The sequence below is a fragment of the Penicillium vulpinum genome, assembly GCF_028829585.1.
Source record: "Penicillium vulpinum strain IBT 29486 chromosome Unknown utg000001l_segment0_segment0, whole genome shotgun sequence".
NCBI lineage: Eukaryota > Fungi > Ascomycota > Eurotiomycetes > Eurotiales > Aspergillaceae > Penicillium > Penicillium vulpinum.
In genome coordinates, this window is record NW_026643241.1 from 5,124,162 (window position 1) to 5,147,190 (window position 23,029).

The window sequence follows — 23,029 nt, forward strand, 5'->3', positions numbered from 1 at the left end:
GAAATTTCTCACGAAACAAAAATTGTAAGAAATTAAGTACATTTTATATGACATGCCTACATAGAAAAAGACTCCTATCAGTCCTATGCAGGGTATAATACTAAAATCGGCATTGCTCGGAGTCTGTTATCAGGCTTCTATATGCACCTAATATCCCGGTAACGCAATCCCTGTTGCAGTCGGCTAATAGGGGGTAAAATACTTTGTACTTTGCAAGCAGCCCCTCTTCACTCTTAATAATCATTAGTTAACTAGATCTTCGATAGTTAGTTATCACGCTATCATATGGTGCCTTTTTGCTATTACACATCTTTCTTCCCCATGCTATACTTTGTATAGAGGATTTCTCAAACAGCATGTATACAGTCAGAACAGCGCATGATGACAGTGAGCCCACTGTGGCTACCCCTCTAATTCAGCACCAAATTCATGGAATATCCCAGCAGAAATGGAGGGAGATTTCTGATACTCGTGCCCTGGTTATCTGTGCTATATTTATTTGCATTGTTGATTTTGCCTCTTATATGCAGCTTGCGCCTACCAATCAGCTCCTGGAACTTTTCGTTTGTCGATCCTATTACAGCTCTGTTCGCCCTGGTATGATTCCTCAAGATGGCAGTGATCTAGGAGAAGCTTGCAAGATCTATGAAATTCAGAGCGAAGTTGCCATTTGGAAGGGCTGGCTAGGGCTTGCACAAGCTGCCCCAGGTATGTTGACATATGGCAATCGCTGTTTTCTCTAGCTCCCCATTTTTCTTATGCTCCAGAATTTCAATTACCAATCATTAATTGGACTAATTCTCGCTGTACCTTAGGAACTTTGGCGCAGTACTCCGGTCGGAAGCTGGTGGTGGCCTTGGGACTTACTGGAGAGATCATAGGCGCTATTTGGATCTGGGTCGCTTGTAAGACTGGCGTTTTCATTAATGATTTCTCGACTAATTCATTGAATTAAACTAGGCCGCTACTTAGAGCGTCTTTCTCTTTAGGTCATGGTTTTATTGGCCATCGTTACGTGCATCGGGGGAGGAAGTTCTGTTATGTCTTCCATGGTGCTAGCAATGGTCGCGACGTCTACATCACCGCGCAGCCGGTATCATTCTAATTCCCGCCTATTAACTTATATTCCATGCTAATACTTGGCCAGCACAAGAGAATTCTTTTACATGTCAGTTGCTATCATGGTGTCCGGGCTTTTATCCGCACCGCTTAGCTCGTTTCTCATGTCACAATATGGGCCCGATATACCCTATCTCCTTGGAATTCCGCTTGAAATATCAGGGTACCTGGTTCTTTATCTTCTACTCAATCCGGAGGAGTCGACCTTTGATCCGGATAGCATTGATGAGGGTGAATGTGAAGCTCGGCCTAGCTTACCACCCAAGGCTCGGTTTGCCGGGGTGGCTCACATGGAAGAAATCTGCCTTTATCTTCTTTCTCAACCTGCTCTACTTATGCTTCTATTTGCTCTTATGGTGAATAATGTGACCCGTCAAATAGAGGAACTTGTCGTTCAGTACACGAGAGTTCGCTATGGCTGGACACTAGCCCAGGTATGGATATCTACTTTAATTCCTTAATTTACAGCCCCGAATTGACTTCTGCCATTTTTCAAAAATCAGAGCGGGTATCTGTTGTCGTTGGTCGCTGCCGCACACATCGTTTTATCATGTTCAGTCTTGCCATGGGCTCATCGGTCGCTAGTGGCACGATATGAAGAGAACGTGGCCAAGGCTGATTTTGTGATGGCAAAGGCAAGTACCTTCTTTCTGGTTTTAGGCCCACTGGTGATGGGCCTTGCAATCCATCCAGTTGGGTTGATTTTCGGTAACCATCTTTCCTCAAATCTACCCCGCTATGCTATGCAAGTGATTTACTGAGAATTTACTTTGACTCAAGGCCTGTTACTCTTCCTTTCCGGTTCGGGATTTCGCGCTGCTGTGCAGTCATATATAACCAGTGCAGTACCCCCGGAAAATATCACGTTGCTCTATGCCTCGCTGTCCGTGGTTGACGCCTTGGGATCGCTAGCTGCAGCACCGCTACTTGGATATATGCTAGCTGTAGGTATCCAGATAGGAGGCATGGCACTAGGTCTACCATTCCTCTTATCATCAGTTCTTTACTGCGTTGGTGGTATTGCGGTGTGGCGTGCTCATATCAATGGCACCTAGAAAGAAGAGTACAGCAGTGTCGAGCTAGGTACCCTGTGCGTCACTATAGTACAAGCTCGAATTCATTTTACACACATTGTCTCTTAAACCTCAAGCCTTGTCATTTATTTGTCCTTAACCAACCCCATCGCAAGCTTCCAGTGGTCTAAAACCATGCACCAGCTCATTCTAAGACTTCCCTTAACACAGAAATTTGGCTACAAAATGCCAGCTCAAATCATGAAATATATCACGTTACAAATTTTGTATGGTAGCTCTGATAATGTGGCGGTATGGGCGATGCCAACAAGTGCGCTGGAGGCGAGGATGAAACAAATCAAATGTCTTCCACCATGTGGTAGCTATCCATGATCAATTCCGGTGAATCAACCCATGATAGAAAGAGTTCACCGAATGCGTCAATATCGGTTGTAGGGGCTGCAAAGCTAATGGAGAGGCTTTCGCGTGAGGTTTGGGTGATGTCGAGATGGATCTCCCGGAGTGAGCTTTAGATATAAGAGATATCGTCACTGGAGGGAACTTGCTTCAGTGTCAAGGTGACTTTCATGGTAAAGAGCGAAGATTTCTGTCAACAGTTTATATGATGAGAAGGGCGCAACTTGAACGAATTGTCATAGGAGATGAAAGTTTTTATCAATATGTGATAACGTGTACGGTTTCCTCCGGGCCGGCTTGTCGGGCCAATGATTATTGAGTATCTCTACTGGTGAGTGTAGTATTAGCGCTTAGGTATAGTGCTTATCAGTGCTTAGGGTGCTTATGATGCCCAGGTATACGAAACACGGGAAATGTGTTTGGCTATCTGTAACTACCTGATTGTCACTCACAGTTCAGAAACTTATTGTCATATGCACTGTCAAACAAGTTTCTCTGTTAACATCAGCATGTAATATCTACCAGCAGAGGGGAAGGGGCTAAGAAATACATATTCAGAATGAAAACCAAACGGAACAAAATCTGTTGTGTTCGGAGAAAATATCGAAGAGGGAGAGATGGAGTGTAGATTTCAGTCGCTGTCTACACATGCAACGCTGGAATATTCCAGCATGCAAACTACGACAGTTGAAATCATCAAAACAATCAGGAAGGCCAAAGAGTTGAGTGAGATTGCCCCGTGTTTCCCGGGACATGTCGAATACCAGTCAAATCGGTCCTAGCCTCGATTTAATCAATGTTTAGGATATCATCAACTCTCAGCTAAAGTAAACTGTTGCCACATATGTACTTGATTAGGTAGTTACCGGGGTACCTATGTAGGTAGGCATGCGGGACCCTACGGCGGGATCATCAAGGTTACCGGGAAGATCTACCAGAGCCTCCCGAGGTCGACACGTTTGCCAAGACACAAAGTGTATCTAAGATAGGCCAACAGGATTCGCCTAATTCTACTAATTTCCCTTTCACCTTTAACGCTTTTTGTGCTAGGCTCTCTATCCATTACGACCCTGATCTAAAATTTGCATGTGTCAAATCAGAAGGTCCCCCTTATTGTGGGACCTGAACCTCAATTTCTTTGACTCTTTCGCTTTCGTTTTTCCCTTCCAATCAAGTTGTCTCTGGTCACCCTCGCAACTATGCCCAGTATCACTATCAGCGACGGGTACACCTTCAATAACTGGGGCCCGGTCACCACCACCTTCACCGCGCCAGCCAGCTGCGCAACTGCCGGCGATATCTTGATTCAAGTCAACACATCGTTTCCTGTCGCCGACTATTGGGCGCAATGCTCTACAGATAGTGGCCATGGCTGTATCCCCACTGGCACTGTTTCCCCACCCATCACCCTCGATTCCAATCCGAGTGCGATATACGATTATCCATATTACTCTCCGGGTTTATACTGCCCGTCCGGATGGGCAACCGTGGGAGTCGCCGCCCGGGATGGCGACAGGTCCCCAAGCTTGTCGGGTATTTTGAGTGTCTCGAGTACCACAAAGGACTCAAGGCTCTATGATGACTACGCCACATGGAAGAGCCCCGCTACGATGTTGCCGGAGCTTTTAGATCCAAGTGAAACTCTAGTGATGTGCTGCCCCAGGTAGGTGTGATGTGGAATATTGTCGCTTAAACAAGGCTTTATATTTAATTCTGTTGTTTTTCTAGTTCTATGACGGCCATCATTGGATTCGGCTGTTACTCAACCGTCTCCGATTACGCTGTGACCACAGGATGTCTTCGTATACTTGACGAGTCAAATATTGGCACATCAACAAAAACCTACGCTGTGAATGGGACCACCTCTACGGATCTCCTCGTTATCATGACTGCTTCGTATCCCGACACTACGGAAACCACGACCTTCGATCCTTCGGAGTTGGATCGGCTTGTCGCACTGTCCGTTATGCCTATACTTCCTTTAGTGCACCATCAATCCGACATCAAGACGACTGGAACATCTGGCGCTGCGTTCACAAAGGCTACATCTACTTCCACCTTGGCGGCTACTTCGAATTCTGCAGCGAGAGTTGCCCCAAAGGTCAATTCGTGGGATGGGCTAGGTGGTGTTCTGGGGGTGTCTCTCGCTGCGATTGTTCTGGGAGCGGCTATGATCTTCCAATGATACGTCAGTCGCAGTTTTCTGAAACTTACGTCGAATCATCGATATATACTATGTACAGAGCGACGGAAAGTGCATTGTAACATATGAGGATATCCTCTAAATCAGTTCTGAATTCATTCATCTAAACCACGTCCAAGACTGTGGCACTTCATGGTAAATGTGGTTCATTAATCAACGAAGCAATTGTTTTCGATATTCTCCCAGATTATGACTAATTTAACAATCTGATCTAAATAGCTAACTCAATATCTCATGAAGGAATTTTCAATTAAATTTCCCCCATGCCTATTCCGATTGTTTCGATCCATCAAGCTATTTTGGCATACGGACGGCACCCGTATGTGCGCAAGCGACCACCTAGGGATGTGCACGTCCTTATTCTGATTCACCGGCAAAATATAACACGGAATTTCGCCGGATGTTGCCTTGAAAACAGATATACACTAGACCGAGAAATTGGGATATGAGGCTCGATGTGAACAGGCAACAACTGTTGTGGAGGTCGAGTGGCGGCAAAATCCGACCAATTGAGTTTGCTGCTCCGAGAGGTTGTCTTCAACCTCGAAGAAGAATATGAAAATGATGGTATGAAATCTGGGCAATGTATTGCAGGCTATAAATGACCGAGGAGAGCATACTAATTCCTAAGCTTGACATGAAATGAAGCTCCAGGTTTTACAATCTGTCCAGAATCCCTTCCGGAACTTAACACGGTTGGAAAAGACACGGGTGTGGGGGCCCGTCGGCAAACTTTTTAGCGGAGACTATATCTATGGGGTGGCTCCCCTTTCTAGGCAAACTTGTCTTCAAGTTTATAGGGACTCGAATTCCTCGGTCTCTTTTGCCTCTTCACAATGGACCCCTTTGAGCGGCTTCCCGCCGAGATCATAATCGAGATTCTCCTTTTCACATCGGATTTTGTGGGCATAGAAAGTCTCTTGACAGTCTCGCCCCGAGTGCGGACTATATTCCATAGTCGACCCGGTCCATTATTTCAAGAGCTAGTGGCATTCAACTCAATCACCTCAGCCAGCCCTATTCAAAAAATCATCCAGAAAGTGCAGTTTCTCCACAACTCCTCATTCAACTTCCACGGTATAGAGGAGTACAGACAATGTACAGGCAGCCTTCAAGACCAGCCCGTTATTCATACCGATGTCACAGAAGTGTCGCGGATGATGCAGATTTCTGCCCAGATTCAACGTCTTGCGTGTAAATGTCTATGGACAATGCAGCAGAACTTCATTTCAATCGTCAGTGCCTCACCGGCAGGAAATTTGTCTAGGTCAATTCGTGCCCAAAAGGCAGCCAAACCCTTCTCTTGGGTCGAGGAATCGACTATTTACTGGGCTCTGTGGCATTTGAGACACTATTCCGACCTGCACAGCTACGGAACTCGTCTGAATTGGACTGAAGAGTCCATGAAAACGATCCAAAAATACCAAACATGGAACGACATCGATGGCCTGGCCCCCGAAATCATTACTACCGTTGCCGCGGTACTATCCGACTTGGGCTTAAGTCCAATTTACCCTCCCTACCCGTACATGAATGAACCTGGGGAGTCTATACGAGGAGCCTGGTGGTGGATATTGGAGACACCACCACCACTTTTCAAATCTTTTGATCTCGAAAGCATGGATATCGCAATTTGGCCTTCGCCGCCAACACCTCCAGATGATATAGTGACAGCTGCGTGGCTTCTTAATGAGGAACGTTGTGGCAAGGTTCCCACCCAAATGGGGATGTACAAAAATTGGGCTCGGATCCGAGCGTTTCAAGGGCCAAATCCAGACTACACCTTGCTAAGAATACAACCATATCGGAGGCTAGGCGTTCTTCTTTGGGATCCATGGCGCATGTATTCAACTGGGTTGATGAAATGGAATTCTAGAGAGCCGCTTATTCCAGCACCAGATGGAGATGAGGACTTGGTGGAATTGGTGGGCGTTGAGGATGTGACTATGCAGGAGTGGCATTCGAGATGGATCACACTTGCGGGGGTTAGGTGTTGATAATATACATAGTGAAGTCTTAGCTATATATTTATGTTGTAGAGCTAGCGGGTAAATAAACACATCTCATCCGCATTTTAAATCAAACTGGTTTTGTTTGCGCCAATCAAAGAAAATGGATAGAATCTCGCCAGGCACGATGTAACCAAGACGAAAACGGATAAGGCGGGGAGCGCATCTCTCTCCCCTCCCAACAATCTGCCCAGGTCCACAGATTTACTCGATCACTCTACAACATTTTTTGAATTTCAAATCATGGCAAATACAGAGAACGAATGGGAATTAGAAGAGGGTATCCCTCAAGTTGGGGATCCCTTCATCCAACAATATCTGAAAGGACGCGATGCTTTAATTATGGAAGAGCAAAAGCGACGCCATGGTATTTCCCACCCAAATCAAGTACGAAAACTCCATATCTAAATTTTTTCTGTAGATGCCAATCTGCGCAAATCTCTATCACCCATCGCCGCCCGGGCGGCGAAGATCGTGTCGCAGATCCGAGCTCAAGAACAGAACGAGGTGTGGACACATGGATTGGATGAGGCCGCGGCTCACCAGTCAGATGAGATCCTGTACCCCGGTGTCATGTTCAATTTGGCCAAAGGCCGTATGGAGAAAACTAAACTATGGAAAATCGTGGAAAAGATGCCAAAGGGGTCCCTCCTGCACGCCCACATGGACGCTATGTTCGACATTGAATTCCTAATTGACCAGGCATTCTCCACGCCCGGCATACATATGTTCGCACCGAAGCCGTTGATCACAGCCAAAGATTACGAAGAAGCGCCCGTGTATTTTAGGTATTCCCCGCAGCCTCTAGAAATATCTGAAGAAAAACCAAGTATTTGGTCGGAGACATACGAGGCCTCATCATTGATCCCGATCCAGAAGGCCGCCTCCTCTTTCCCCAAGGGGGGGGAGAAGGGCTTCCGAGAATGGTTGAACAATCGATGTATTCTTCTGCCAGAGCATTCGTATCATCACCACCACGGAGTAGATGCAATTTGGTCTATTTTCACAAATACCTTCCCCATTGTCGACTCTATCTTGATGTACGAGCCTATCTTCCGTGCCTGTTTCCGCCGGTTACTCGGACAGCTCGCTGAGGATGGGATTCGATACGTGGAGTTCCGCATCGGATTTGTCTTCGAATTCCGCAAAGAAGGAAACAACAAACCCGAAGAAGACTACTTCGAGTGGTGTCGTGTGGTGGAAGATGTCCTGACTCAGTTCAAACAGACGGATGAAGGGAAGGACTTCTACGATGCTCGCATTATTTGGACTACGCTCCGGTGGTTCTCGAATGAGCTGATTGTCAAGAGCATGAAGCAATGCATCGAAACCAAGCAAGAGTTCCCCGATCTGATCAGTGGGTTTGATCTCGTTGGCCAAGAGGATAACGGGAGGCCACTAGTTGACCTTGTCCCCGTGCTCTTTTGGTTCCGAAAACAATGTGCGGAAGAAGAGGTCGATATTCCCTTCTTTTTCCACGCTGGAGAATGCCTCGGTGATGGCGACGTGACAGATCACAACCTATTCGATGCCATCCTCCTTGGCACTCGACGAATTGGCCATGGGTTCTCGCTTTACAAGCATCCTTTGCTCATTGATTTAGTCAAAGAGAAGAAGATCCTCGTTGAATGCTGCCCGATCTCGAACGAAGTGCTTCGCCTTGCTAGCTCCATCAAATCCCATCCTTTGCCCGCACTATTATCCAGAGGCGTTCCCGTCTCCCTGTGCAACGACGACCCCGCAATTCTCGGCCACGGAAGGAATGGATTGACGCACGATTTCTGGCAGGCTTTGCAGGGACTCGAAAATGTGGATTTGGTCGGCCTATCAATGATGGCTCAGAACTCCATCCGGTGGAGCTGTTATGAAGACCAGTCAACTGCCGAGTGGAAAGCCGGCATTCAAAATGGAGTAACGGGGAAGGGGCTGAAATCTGAACGTCTGCAGCATTTCGCTTTGGATTTCGAGAAATTCTGCGAGTGGATTGTGCTGGAGTTTGCAGAATTCGATGCTGAGGATAATTAAAGCTCTGTCACGTCACAAAACACAAGATATATATAGTAGCCTACCTAGCACAAACAAATATGAGAACATGAAATCCGTTTTTGGTAGTAATCTAAGTGGTGTAGACAAATTTCTGCAATTATTGAAGTGATTTGAGACATATCACAAGTCTAATGTGAAATAATTGGTCAAAGCTGTTGTCAATCGGTGAGTTGGCACGTCGGCGCCTGACTCGGATCACTTATCGTATCGCCTTTATCAGGTGCCCGGAACGTCATTGTTGAACATCCCCCCTACACGACCCATCCACTCCGCTTTGTCGGGGCTGGCTGCTTTATTATTTTTTGTTAAGCGATTTTCGATGATACGAGTCCGCGTATGAACGAGCCCTGTCTCGGCTCTCAGTCACGATGGCGTCGTACTTTATGCCATCGTTCTTCCAGAAGCGGCTTCTCAAATATGCCCTATCTCGTCTGGGCCTAGTCGACACAGAGGCCTTGGATCCAGATAACCTAGGTATCTGCTGGGGACAACGGTCCACCTTCGAGTTGAAGAATATTGGCCTCAAATTAGAAGTAAGTGGATGCGGTGATCCTCCGCTGGGGGCGGGGCGGTCTTTTGTGATTATCGAACGCGATCTATGGGACAGTGTGGGCTAACTATTTACATCGCACAATAGAAATTATCGACTCTACTCAATCTTCCTCCCTCGTGTGAACTGCTCAGCGCCCGAGTTCAGCTCCTTCGAATCACGCTTCCTGCCGATTTCCACAATAGCGGGATCCTGTGCGAGGCGAACGGTATCGACGTACATATTCGGATACTCTCAGAGGAACCGAAAAAGGGACAACACGGGCAAGGGAAAGGCGGAAAGTATGACGTTCCGGCGGTGCCCACACCGTCTGATCTTGCAGAGTCATTCCTTGAATCCGAGCCAAAGGAGGAAAAGGAAGAGCTGCAAGCCGCAATAGCGTCACAGTCCCAGGTTCTGCCCCATGACCCTTTAGCCTGGTCCGTCGATGACGATGACGAGCTTGGTCTTGGGAATGAGACTCTGTCACTGCCAAGCTTTGTGGCCGGGTTCTTGAAAGGCGTTGTGGATCGATTCGAACTCAGGATAAAAGATGCAGTTGTGCGAGTGGACATGGAGTTGAAGCAGGACGGGATGTCAAAACGCCAACCTGAACATAAGCCGGACCTTGTCGCAGGTCTGTTGAGCGTCGGGAAAATCGATGTACACGGGGTATCTGAAAAACCCGTTGGCACAGAGGAAGGTCTCCCTTTCCGAGAAGGGAAGCGACTCATCTCAATCGCCGATATCAATGTTGGTCTGGTTTCGGACCCGTCGGTGTTCTCAAATTACTCCCGCTTCGTTGCCCCTGCATCTCCGACGACAACTATGCGGTCAAAAGGGAGCCTGCCATCAAGCAGAGCGCCATCACCATCTCCATTGGATCGTTCCGATGAAGAACCACTTTGTATGACCCAGTCAACTATTTTCGAGCCACCGCACGCTTTTGGTCATTCAAGTACTACCGCGGACAATTTGGAGGCATCTGCATTTTCCCGCGGTCGATTCTCAGACGCCGACTCCGAGTCAGGAAGTCAACGTGGTGGATCTCTGGAGGATTCTCAAATATTTGGAGATGACCCCTTCCAAGACAACCCGGGGTACCTAGACTCGGTGATTGACACTCAATTCGATGATTTTGATGATGATCAGTCACCGGTAATACATCACCAAGAAGATCGACGGGCCGGGAGTAAATGGAGAGGCCACTTGTCTTATGGCCAACAAAGCTTGTATCAGAGCCACCAAGCCGAATACTCTGACGAACCCGTAATACCGCCTGACAGCTATCATATGTCTCAAACTTATAACCCACATCACAGCCAAATCGGCTCTGAAATTGACGAAATCACGCAACCTACACATCATTACAATGATTACGACGAAAATGAACATAATAAAAGATCACAATTGAGCGTATCGTCCCATCCCCTCAGTACATCTCCTCCGCGCTCAGAGCCTGACAGTACGGGCTCACGAGAAGAAACCCCGAATACCGATCTCAACGAGTCTAAGCTTTTCTCCCACGATGAAGCACAGAGTCTTTACATGAGTGCTATTAGCCAGGATCCGAGTGAGAGCTTCATGCCACACATGCCAGGTGCATGGGGCGAGCCCTCATTTAACGGTGCATCAAACTCCCAGAGTGCCTTTGATGACCGATCTAAAGTCATCGCACCTATTGATCCAGCACAGTCCACCAAAATCCTGGATGAAGCGAATTCGAGATACACAGCCCCATCAGAAGACAATGTCACTGTCACTGAGCAGCATGATTTGGACGACCAAGTCAAATCTCAGACATTGCACAAGGACATACCATCAGCTCCATCGTCTCCTGGGTTGCACAGAACCAATGAAATGAGGAAGTCAGTATTGACTGTTGACAAGATTTTGCTGTGGCTTTCGCCTCCTGCCTCTGAGGAAGAAGTGTCGGCCGAGCCGTCGCCTGTGCCACAAAAGGAGAGTGCAGACAGTAACCTAAATGAATCTACAGCTAGCTTCTGGGATTCTGCACCCGAAGAAAGTCTACTTGCCTCTAGAACTTACAGATCTACGAGGTTCGGAAGAGGTTTTGTTGAGGCACGGGCTCAGTCAAGTACTGGGAGTGAAATGCCTGAAATTTCTGTGGAAGTGTTCTCTGCCTCCGTACATTTTGATATTGCCATTGGTTGGCTTCTAACCAAGATAGGACAGAAATTGTCTCACACTCTTGGTACGGTTGAAAAGGATCCATCTGAGAAGCAGTCGCGAAAGGACAAGCCTGCGCGCACACCACCTGTCCATATTGTCGTACATGCACTTTCAGTAAAATTCATCGAACATGTTTCGGGGCATATGTATTCGTCCGGCAATAGCGGCTCGCCTTTGTCTCCACCCTACACCATGGAAGATGTAATTCTTCGTCTTACTCTATCTGGTCTGGATGCTCGCCTTTCAGCTCAAAGTGCAACTACCAAGCTGAACCTTGACGTGTCCCGATTTGCATTTGGGTTCGCCTCAGAGGATATCATATTCTTTGATGAAACATTTAAGCTGCGTGAATCTGTGCGTGATGTTCCATTCCATTCGCAAGGAGATATTTCCATCTCATTGGTCAAGTCAGCAGATCTGGCCAAGGTTGACATCTCCACGCTGCCTCTCCACATCAATCTCAATATACAGCGTCTGGAAGAGGTCCTAGGCTGGATGGGTGGCCTGAGCACCATTCTCGAACTTGGAATTTCCATTTCGTCCGTGTCAACAGTCAAAGGCTGCCCACCACCTTCCAAACAGCGCCCCCGTGGTGTGCATTTTGAGACACCCGCCCCAGCTGCTGACACGGCCAAGGGCACGGGAGTCTTATGGAAGGTCAATGCCCGAATCGGTGCGATTGTGTTGGATGTTAATGGTGAAACTCATTGTCTTCAACTTTCCACGAGCGCTGTCAAAATTGTCAGCAGGTTTGAAGGAATTGGCATTCAAATAGACAAGGCGAAAATGATTGGACCGCTTTCAATTGATGATAATTTATCTGATGCTCCCGCCAAAATCACGCTGAACAACATCCGCCTTGAGTTCCTCTTTGCCCCGAAGGAGGTTGATCTTGATCGTCTTTTGACATTGATTACCCCGTCCCAGGACAAATTCGAAGTGGAAGATGATATCATGCTAGACACACTGTTGCGCCAGCGACGACAAGGATCTGTGCTTCGTGTGACAGTGGGGCGCTTGGAAACATTCATTTCAGACACCTGTGGGCTCGAGCCTCTCTCGTCTCTTGCTGTCGAGCTGAGTCGGCTTTCCAATGTCACCAAGTATTTGCCGGAAGATGATCGCCCTGGTATTCTTACTTTAGTGTTAGTCCGTGACTTTGAAGGACAGTTCCACGTTGGCGGGGAAGTTGGGGACATCAAATGTCAATTTAGCAATGTTGAAGTTGCACACATCACCATGCCTTCGCTTACTGCGGCCCAAATTGGAACGATGATCGTTAGTCGGAATGACGACGAAGAGCTGGTGGGCCATGCCCTGTGGCCACCGAACAAATATCAAGAATCAGATGAGTCCTACCCACCGGTACTCATGGCTCGTTTCATACCCGATGAGATGGATCCTACCTACAAGATCAAACTGCACAACCTCCTTGTCGAGTACACAGTACCATCAGTCACGGCCTTCCTTGGATTGGGTGGCGACAAGACGAGCGGGGATTTGGCCAGTAGTATGGTCAACTCTATTGCCAATCTTGCAGAGCACTCAATGCCATCACCTTTGATGACAGGGCGATCGATGTCGAATGAATCCGGCTCCTCGCCAAAGCCAGTCAAAATGGCAGTTGTGTTTAGAGACTGCGTTATTGGCCTCAACCCTCGCAATTCTCCCGCAAAGGGCCTTGCTGTCCTCACCAATGCCAAATTTGAAGGAAGTATGCACGGAGAGGAGTCTGCCGAAGCATCGTTGGATATCAGGAAAGCCTCGCTCATGATCATCGACAACGTGTGGCATGAAGGCTCTTATAACTTGCATCAACGGGGCTCGGCCGCTCCTCAAGACACCCAGGCCCAAGCGTATATTGATAAAGGCTATGTTCCTGTTTCTTCCATTTCAGCGGCAACTGCTGGTGTCAAGCTCACCAGCTCCGAGGATGGGACAAAGTCTTTGGACGTAGAGCTGAGAGATGACCTATTGATACTTGAGACCTGCGCGGATTCAACTCAGACGCTTATCACCATCATGAATGGGCTTCAGCCTCCAACTCCACCGAACGTCAATGTCAAATACCGAACAGAGGTCATGCCCATCCAAGATATGTTTGCCTCGTTTACCGGGGATGCATTTGCGGCTGATCCCACTCTTCCCAATGATAGTGGTCTGGCAACTATTTCTGAAGGATCATCCAGGGAAGATCAGCTGACTGACGAACTTGAGTACGTCAGCGATTTCTATCCCATAAAGGGCGGCCTTGGTGGTGTGGGTGTTGAAGGCATGGAAGTGGGTTTCAATGATATGCTAGACAGCTTCCATTCCCAATACCAAGTCTCTTCTAGCATGACGGAATTGGACTTCCAGGAGAATCATTTCGCAAAGAAATCAGCTGTGGGTGGAACCGCTCATCGGTGGGACTCTACCCAGAACACCTACGGCCTCACCAATGACACGAAGCTGGAGCGGAGTCCTTTGCGCGTGCGCGTGCGAGACGTACATTTCATTTGGAATCTCTTTGATGGATATGACTGGCAGCGCACCCGTGATACAATATCCAGAGCTGTCAAGGATGTGGAAACCAAGGCCACAGAGCGCCGTTCCAGGGGCTCACGGGTGTCACCTGCGGCAGAAGATGAAGAGGAGTCTGTCATTGGCGATTTCCTCTTCAACTCCATTTACATCGGTATTCCAGCAAACAAGGATCCACGGGAACTTCACCGCGAGATCAATCATGACATCGATGATTTCACTAGCGAGACCGGGAGCTACGCAACAACCACTACTGTCACTGGGGCTGGAGGTCGCCAGGGCCCGTCAACTAGGAGGGAGAAGAAATTGCGCCTGCATCGGAGCAAACACCACAAAATGACGTTCGAGTTGAAGGGTGTCTCTGCCGATCTGATTATCTTCCCACCAGGCACTGAAGAGACGCAGAGCTCATTGGATGTGCGGGTCAAGGATCTCGAAATCTATGATCATGTTCCGACATCCACATGGAAGAAGTTCGCAACCTACATGCGAGAGGCTGGCGAAAAAGAGAGCGGAACAAGCATGGTTCACCTTGAAATTCTGATTGTGAGGCCTGTTCCTGAGCTAGCTGCATCGGAGATTGTCCTTAAGGTTTGTTACCCAGTCATCAATTATTTGAATTAGTTGCTAACTTGATTTTAGGCCACCGTTCTACCCCTCCGGTTGCATGTTGACCAAGATGCCCTCGACTTCATGAGTCGATTCTTCGAGTTTAGAGACGAGACTGCCCAACCAGCTGATACCCCGGGCGATATTCCATTCTTGCAGCGAGTAGAGATAAACGCCGTACAAGTCAAATTAGACTTCAAGCCTAAGCGGGTCGACTACGCAGGACTCCGGTCAGGCCGCACAACTGAGTTCATGAACTTCTTCATCCTGGATGGCGCCGACATGGTGCTACGACATGTGATCATCTACGGAGTGTCCGGATTCGACCGATTGGGCCAAAGTCTGAACGATATCTGGATGCCGGATGTCAAGAAAAACCAACTTCCCGGTGTGCTCGCCGGTCTCGCGCCACTCCGCTCCTTGGTCAACGTCGGCGGTGGCGTGCGCGACCTGGTCGTCGTCCCAATGCGAGAATACAGAAAGGACGGCCGAATTGTGCGCAGCATTCAAAAGGGCGCCCTAGCATTCGCCAAGACAACCTCCAACGAGCTGGTCAAACTCGGTGCAAAACTCGCCATCGGAACGCAAACTGTCCTCCAAGGCGCAGAGGACCTCCTGACTGCACCCAACGCACCTGCCTTCGACGACGATTCCCTCGACGAGGACGAAGCCAAGAAGATCTCGCTGTATGCTGACCAGCCGGTTGGGGTGGTACAGGGACTGCGTGGGGCGTTTAGCGGCCTCGAACGTGACCTGCTCTTGGCTCGCGATGCGATTGTTGCCGTACCTGGCGAGGTGGTTGAGAGTGGGAGTGCCAAGGCTGCGGCAAAGGCAGTCTGGAGGCGTGCGCCCACTGTCATCCTCCGACCCGCTATCGGGGTGTCCAAGGCTGTAGGACAGACTCTGCTTGGCGCGGGGAATACCCTTGACCCGAGTAATCGGCGCAAGATGGAAGATGTAAGTTGTTTTCGATAAATACTGTTTTGGGTGTGGCTGTGGCTGACTCTTTTTTAGAAGTATAAACGGTACTGAGAGTGCGCTGGCTGAGGTCTACGGGCTTGGCCCTTGCATACTTCGTACATACAAGCATAGTAGTCCCTTTTTCTTTTCTTTTGTTTTGTCTTTGATTTTGTTTTGGAATTTCTCATTTTGGGAGCCCATTTTCCCCATTTTTTCTCCCCTCATTGCTTCATCAGTTTGATACCATACCACGACCGCATTATGATCTTAAATTGCTCTTGCATTTTCATTTTGATACTTCAAGTCATTTTTAGCTTCAGTCTGCATGACCTGGGGAGTTTGTTTTGAATAAAGCGGGATCTTTATCCACGAGATCTATTTCTACATACAAAGCACGGATCCACCGAGAACCAGAAGAAAAACGTTGGGAAAATCCATGTCGATCGCAGTTCCTAGTCCATCTGGGTTTACGGAGGACTCCTTCGGGCAATTGTTACCCATTTGGGAGCCTCTGTACTACCAATGAAGCCCACAGCCTTAATGCGAAATAAGGTCCGATGATTAGCCTGGGGCAACGAGGCAGGAAGCCGTTTTAAATTGCATAGTGCATCAAGCATGTGAAACACAAATCTGGGGGTTGCAGTCGTATTGCAAGGCAGATGACTTGGATTAACTCCAGATGAGCTAGCATGCCGATCTGTATGGAGTACGTGTGTACAAAGTACAAAGTACATATCTGCATGTATGCCTTGTTTCTTTCAGGTACGAGATGCCCGACCATGGATAGAAGAGTACAAAGTAAAGCATCCATGGATTCCCCGTACAATTCAACAGCCGAAAGTCGGAAATGCAAATGCCTTGAATCATGAACCATTGCACCGGATCACATGATCCAATAGAAACTCCCCCTTGCGGACTGCATCAACGGTGCATCATTGCAAATGTACAACTGCCCCGTACATACCGAAGATTACCGTTGAAGGATCCACTCGTCAGGAAGTCCGACACGAGTGACCAAGTCATGATGTTGGCAGTGGAGAAGGTAAGAAAAATTCTTTACAATTGCCACATTCGAATTTCAACTGGATAGCCAATCATGGTTGTTAGCGGCGCCGCAGCCCAAAGGTCTGGTTTTTTGCCCTCAGCCGTGAGCTAAGACACGAGTTTGTTCTGTACGCTGACTGGTTCTGGACTTTGAGAGGCGTGTTGGTGAAGATTGGGGTTTGGTGTGGATGATTGGTTGGAGATGATGACGGGACGGTGGACACTAAAGAGAGAACTAACATGTAGATCGAGGCTGAGATCATCTGCAAGTGATTTTGGGCACAATCCTATTATCTTTCGACAATTACTATAGATGAACTTATAATAACTACTATAATAAATACTCCGTAGAGTATCCCATTATAGTCTTTCTATAATGTATAATGGCCATGTTCGTTCAGGCCAACTTTTCATGACGTTGACCAAGACGAACCATGGGCGGGTTCCTCTTATGGTCTCGACCTCCCACCACTTCCAAGGCAGTTCTCTTTCTTTCTCTTCTTCTTATGGCCCCTAATTGGACCGGCCTATTCGGCACTGAATTTAACTAGTTCGACTGGTTCGACTGGTTAGATTCCAAATGGATAACGTGGGTGATCAGGTGGATATACTACAGATCCAGGCACATTCCCTGCTCATTTCTATTTTCTTAATTCCATTTTCTCATTTCAACATAAAATTACTCTTCCTGCACTACTGTACCTTGCAGTTTTTGTTTGTTGTGATCTATTCATCTGTTTGCGACCGGTAAGCCTATCTCCCTCCATCCCTTGCGGCGTAAATCTGACGAATCAAATTCAGTGTGGAGAAGTGGGTTTCGATCTACTGTATCGGATATGTCGACAATCTAAAAAGTGGTCCGAGAACAGAACAACGTCAAGAAGCAGGACTTCTAGAAGGCAAACGCGAAAAAATAGTGATCTTCGCAATTGCAGACGCAAGATGAGCGAAAACCTCAATTATTCCGCTGCCAATAGCACATGGCATGGCGAGCTGCTGGACAGCCCCATCTGTCACAAATGCCTCGAACTCCATGACAATCATGCATGTACTACTCCTCTTTCCAAACCCCTTTTGGCAGACTCAACAGACGCTTTGTCCCTCCCCCCTCGATCCATCAAATCTCGTATCACGGGGGCGCTTTCTATCCACGATTACCACAAATTCCTCTCCGAATCTGCAGACAGCAGTGGCGATCCTGTCGATCATACAGGAAGGAAATTAAAAAGAAAAACAGCCGCATTGCATTTGAATCGCCCATCCGCTCTTCCCATTTCTTATCCTGTGTCTGTATCGTCCTTGGCCTCGAGTCCTCCGCCGCTCTCTCCTTCTTACTCGCACAGCGTTGTCTCTCACCAGAGTGAAGAGGCTGAGATCGGAGAAGCTCAGACTGGTAAGTTTCTCTCCAAATGCACTATCTTCAGTCGGAGCTTCGGGAACCTTCATTGACACTTCAGTAGTTCAGTACCAATCCACGCAAAGTCCACGACTACCTGCCGCCTCGGATCTCGGGACTCGTGCTAGACCTAATAGGAAGCGAGCCGTAAGTTATGAAACACCATAATATAAAAACCCAGCTCACTGAGATAAAGTTGCAGAATACCTTTCGTCAAAAACTTCAACAAAAGGCCCAGGCTCAAGCGGAAGAAGCTGAGCGTGCTTCCAAACCTCAAACCGAGGACTCAATGCTGGCCAGGACGCAGGCCGTTGCCACCGTCACATACGGTGGCGCCTGCTTTGAGATCTTGAATCCGCGCAAGTCGCTGGACCTAGCACGCATCGTCTCATATATTGAGGATGTCGATAATTGCTCCACGATCTCCTCGGACAACCACCGAGACTCTACTTTCTCCCTTGAGCAAGGACTGGACCGGGCGTCCCTGTCCCAATTCACCGATGCCTCGGTGCCATCATTCTACTCCAACTCGTTGTATACCTCCTATGCAGGCGATCCCTCAATCTCGAAAGCTCAGCCAACGGACGTCCCGTCGTCCTCGCCGCAAATACATGAACGTATCAGGTCTCTATCAGACTACTCCCTCACTGAACAAAGCTTCAACTACTGGAACCGACATGTACAGCACCCTGAAAACAGCGATCTGCGCATCGATACATATAACAGCCACCCAAACAGCGACAGAGAGTCCCCGCAATCAACAAACATGGCCGCTATAACAGAAGAATCCAACCTCCCAAACCTATCCTTCTCTCGCCGACCCTATACCCCATCAACGCAGACCTTCTTTACAGAAAGTGACATCGGCGAGCCGGGCTCACCTGTCTACGCAAACGGCGAATGGGCCCAAGTGGACGAGCGTGACAGAGGCATCCTATTCGACCATGAAGGCGAACAACCCGATCACCACGACTTCTCATTCTCACGAGACAATGAAGAACTACCAACGCCCCGCGAAAGCCCTCTCGACACCCCAAGTGGCTCGCCCATGCACTCACCCATGTACCATCCCTTTGACTCTGCATACCCCTACCCAACCTCTATGTCCACTCCCAAACTCCCACAATACTCCGCTCCGTTCGATCCCTACACCTATGACCCGATGTATCTCGACCCACACGTTCAGTCCGTCCTCGCAGCTGCGAACGCTGAGACTATGGGGTTACGGGGTAGTCCTGCACGCGCACTGGATGAGCTGCAGCGACAGGCGGTGCGGTCTGGCGAGACCAGTCCGCGTTTCGAGTTCCAGCGGAGAAAGAGTGATGAGCGGAAATCTGGGGCGCACAAGAAGGGCTTGAGGAAGTTCTTTAGTTGGAAGTCTGGGCATTAGGCAAGTTCTGCGAACTTTGTCTATTTCCTAGGATTCTGGGAATCGGCAGCTGGCTCTGTGTGAGCGACTTTTGGATCGTGAATTCCATTATGATTTATCCCCATCATTATTGCGAAGAGCGTGGCGCTTGGGTGTTGTGTTGGATGGATTGGCTGGATACGGTGATGGAAACACCTCTTTTTCTTCATCTTCTTTTTCATCTTTTATCCTCTTTATGTTATTTACTCCTTTTATTTCCCCCCATCTTGATATTTTTTGCCATCATGGAGAAGGCCAAAGCTGTTGGATTGATATCAACATGACTACTGAGGTCATTCATGACGTGACCAGTCTGGAAGAGAGCATCCATGGATTCATGCTCCCAATACTGTCCGGAACAAAGGTCTTGATTCTTTTCTTTTGTTCTTATTCGGTGACATTTTCTACCTTGTCCTTTTTATTACTTTTATTACTTCTTCTATGTGGGTCTGAGACTCACATTGTATCCATATCAATTTTAACTTGATGAATGTCAACATTCCGGTTATTTTCAACTATCTAAACTACTATCTTAACTCATCAATTGTATTTTGGAATAGCAGTCTTTGTAAATTGATAATGCTGATAACAAGAATTCATAAAAAACCACAATCACGACCACAATGAATCAGTGTAGGAAGGGGAATATACTATTACAACTGAGGAATATGTCAGAAGACTAGATCAATCTACAACTTCTGTACGCATAGGCATTAATCATCTCAAGTTGTATATTTCTTTCTTTCGTTCTATACGGGTATCAATTCGAGTATATACAGACTCCAATCCATGGAATCAATCCAACACGACCACCACCAACCTTAACCTTAACCATAATCCAACCCAACCTCAGTCATCATCGTTCTCAACCATCGAAGCCAAAGCCGCACTGACAAGACTCTTCCTCCTAAGCCCCGGCTCATTCCTCTTCCCCGCAAAAGCATAATGACTCTTCTCAACCCGACTCGCCAAAACAGCCCCAGAAGAACTCTTCCTCCGTCTCCACTCAACACCTCCCTCCGGCCCAAACCGACTGCGCGCAAGCGTAACCGCCCCTCCTCCTTGGCGACGACCGCGGCGGCAACGAACTAGGATGACAATCGTCTTCGTCGCGGAAGTCCGACGTGGAGACAGGAGACGGCTCATCTAAAAGCGAGCGCTGCATAGCCTCGACCTCGGTCTCGTTACATTGCAGCCTGGAGATCTGCTGCCGCTGCATGCGCACGTCTTGGTGGTATGCATGCGGCTGCGGCTCTGGGTAGAACGGGTGTCCGAGGCCGAAATCGGGTAGGTCAGAGAGTAGGTCTTCGGGGGGATTGAAGGTCGGGCTTGTTGTTGACGAGACCGAGGGTGAGGAGAGATAGTCGCCGACGCAGGAGTCGTCGGAGTGGTCTGTATCTGGGGGCGTGAGGACGTAGCCGTGGCCTAGGTGCCGACGCCCGGGAGTGTGTCTTCCTGATGTGTATATGCCGTCTCGATGGGTGTGGGTGTGTTGGGGATCGCTTGGGGTGGACAGGGTGTGTTCGTGTAGTTTTTGGGTTAGGGTTGAGATGGATAGTCGTTTGGAGTCTGAGTCATAGGGGAAAGGGACGGATGTTGGAGGTTGTTGGCTTCGGTGAAAGTGGGAGCGTGAGCGGGAGATGTTGCGGAAGCGTTGCGATTGCGGTGATGGACAGCGTGAGGAGAGTGGGGAGATTAGGTTGCTGTCGCTGTCGACCATTAGTCGGTCGTCGGCGTCGAGGGCGAGACGACCGGGTCGCGACGAGGGCGATGTGAAGGAGAAGTCTTCAAACATTCTTATTCTGGACTCGGTGGACAAGGGCGACGGGGTCTTTGGGTGTATACAAAGTATAATGGGATGTATAAGGTCGTTGATCTGCGTTCCTTTGATGGGAATGTGGTCGGGGGTTTATCGGCCTTTGAATGTTGCGATATGCGTTTCGTGCTCGGGGATTGACCACCTACACTTCGAGGCAGGGTATACGGAGTGCGTACAGTGTATAATCTTCGATTGATATAATGCGGCCGATTTATTTGCCCCTCGGAAAAAATTGTTTGTCGACCACTGGTTGAGGTTGAGGCGAATCCACGTGATCGGAAACGACTGGGCCGCATACAGCCACACTTTGTTAAGGGACAGGGGTATTTGTGGGGGTTTTTTTGTCGATGTTAGTCTTGCAGCGAAATAAAGGCTTGGGTTCAGTCTCGAATTTAGTTCAATAAACTTAATTCGTTTATTTTTGTCCTCATTCATATCCCTGTAAGACTACTGAGACCCTGGTACGGGCGACTAAGTATGCCATCGGAACTTAACTCTGTCATTGGATACTGTCTCACCGTCAATTTCACCGCTTTGGTAGTAGTTTTGGTAGTAGTTTTTATAGTGGGTTTGAAGTATTAGTGAGATATAGATACACATACTCCGTATATATCTAAGGGATTGATACAGCCACCTGCCTGACTTTTTAGGTTTGCATATACCGCTCTCCACACCGCCTTATAACTGTATACACCGCCTTCATAGCGTATACGATCAATCAGAACTCCATTCTTGGAATTAATCAGTTGCGTCAAATGTTCAGGCAAAGCTACTATGGGATGGATGCAACTTTGAAAGCATATGTGCACATATTACCTAACTTGAAAGCGTACATACTTTCTATAAAAGGTTATGTAGATTTGTCTTGATTTCAGGCTTATCTCCGTGAGAAATTCATACAATGCATGTGACATCCATTTTCTTGGGTTGTAAACGAAGAGCAGAAGAGTAGCGCGTAAGAAACGCGTAAACAAAGCCCAGTCTGGCTCGTTTGCTCGTGTTTGCTCTCTCTATCCCTTCTTCTTTCATTTCTATACTCTCTCATCTAATCCTACCACTTCCAAATCCATCAGTTAACAACCAAATTTTATCAAAGACGTTGGAACTTAGCTGGGTTTTCATATGCCAACTATCTGGTCCGCATTCAAGTTCTGGACACTCAGCCCAGTTCGAGTATCTGGCTTTGTTCGGGGGATCCAAGGTCCAATATCTAGGCTTCATGGGGTGTTTCTAAGTCTATGACACCATGATAGGGCTGGGACCAAGATCAAGAGTTCTGTTATGTCACAAAAATGAGCAGATCAGCTTCGTGCTATCATCATGGCCTGCTCAGGATTGGCAGAATACATACAAAACTGTCGGGAACAAAACTTTCATAGCTCCAGATCGGGTTCAGAGTTATGAATCTGATCTTGCTAAAGAATCCTGAGATATAAAACCTGAACAAGATAAATGAAAGCTAAAGGAGGAAAAAAAAAAAAAGAGGGACAAACCCAGCCTCAAGAGTGCGAAGTTCTTGGCAGCGACTCGCGGTCCTCGGGATTCGAACCCATGCTTGCGACCTAGAGAGGTAGTCTAGAGCGGGCATGGCTCATTGTCGAGTTACCAACTAGGCCACTGGGTTTCGCTAACTACTGATAACTTGACTGTGGTATTTGACCAAGAGAAGCTTGTCAGATTCTCACAGTCTTAGCTTCTAGTTTCTTCAACAACCCAAGATCCATTCTCACGTTCCACCATG

The 23,029-nt window shown here is 48.0% G+C and overlaps 7 protein-coding genes across 7 annotated transcripts; 6 read left to right on the forward strand and 1 right to left on the reverse strand.

Annotated features, from left to right (window-relative positions):
* Positions 1-356: 356 nt before the first annotated feature.
* N7479_001838 (MFS general substrate transporter) lies at positions 357-1,880 on the forward strand (the record flags this gene model as incomplete). The annotated part of the gene is made up of 4 exons (XM_057249535.1): positions 357-708; positions 816-905; positions 1,174-1,553; positions 1,623-1,880. 4 exons carry the CDS (start codon positions 357-359, stop codon positions 1,878-1,880), a joined length of 1,080 nt encoding a protein of 359 aa, XP_057113967.1.
* A 1,868-nt stretch (positions 1,881-3,748) lies between these two features.
* Positions 3,749-4,734, forward strand: N7479_001839 (uncharacterized protein; the record flags this gene model as incomplete). Its single annotated transcript, XM_057249536.1, has 2 exons — positions 3,749-4,212; positions 4,278-4,734. 2 exons carry the CDS (start codon positions 3,749-3,751, stop codon positions 4,732-4,734), a joined length of 921 nt encoding a protein of 306 aa, XP_057113968.1.
* An 854-nt stretch (positions 4,735-5,588) lies between these two features.
* N7479_001840 (uncharacterized protein) lies at positions 5,589-6,749 on the forward strand (the record flags this gene model as incomplete). Its single annotated transcript, XM_057249537.1, has 1 exon — positions 5,589-6,749. One exon carries the CDS (start codon positions 5,589-5,591, stop codon positions 6,747-6,749), a length of 1,161 nt encoding a protein of 386 aa, XP_057113969.1.
* A 255-nt stretch (positions 6,750-7,004) lies between these two features.
* Positions 7,005-8,786, forward strand: N7479_001841 (putative CECR1 family adenosine deaminase; the record flags this gene model as incomplete). The annotated part of the gene is made up of 2 exons (XM_057249538.1): positions 7,005-7,128; positions 7,183-8,786. The coding sequence occupies 2 exons, from the start codon at positions 7,005-7,007 to the stop codon at positions 8,784-8,786; spliced, it is 1,728 nt and encodes a 575-aa protein (XP_057113970.1).
* A 389-nt stretch (positions 8,787-9,175) lies between these two features.
* On the forward strand, positions 9,176-15,693 carry atg2 (uncharacterized protein; the record flags this gene model as incomplete). Its single annotated transcript, XM_057249539.1, has 4 exons — positions 9,176-9,340; positions 9,445-14,643; positions 14,695-15,618; positions 15,676-15,693. 4 exons carry the CDS (start codon positions 9,176-9,178, stop codon positions 15,691-15,693), a joined length of 6,306 nt encoding a protein of 2,101 aa, XP_057113971.1.
* Positions 15,694-17,607: 1,914 nt separating this feature from the next.
* Positions 17,608-19,451, forward strand: N7479_001843 (uncharacterized protein; the record flags this gene model as incomplete). Its single annotated transcript, XM_057249540.1, has 3 exons — positions 17,608-18,058; positions 18,126-18,208; positions 18,264-19,451. The coding sequence occupies 3 exons, from the start codon at positions 17,608-17,610 to the stop codon at positions 19,449-19,451; spliced, it is 1,722 nt and encodes a 573-aa protein (XP_057113972.1).
* Positions 19,452-20,318: 867 nt separating this feature from the next.
* Positions 20,319-21,264, reverse strand: N7479_001844 (uncharacterized protein; the record flags this gene model as incomplete). Its single annotated transcript, XM_057249541.1, has 3 exons — positions 20,319-20,557; positions 20,594-20,615; positions 20,644-21,264. 3 exons carry the CDS (start codon positions 21,262-21,264, stop codon positions 20,319-20,321), a joined length of 882 nt encoding a protein of 293 aa, XP_057113973.1.
* Positions 21,265-23,029: the final 1,765 nt, after the last annotated feature.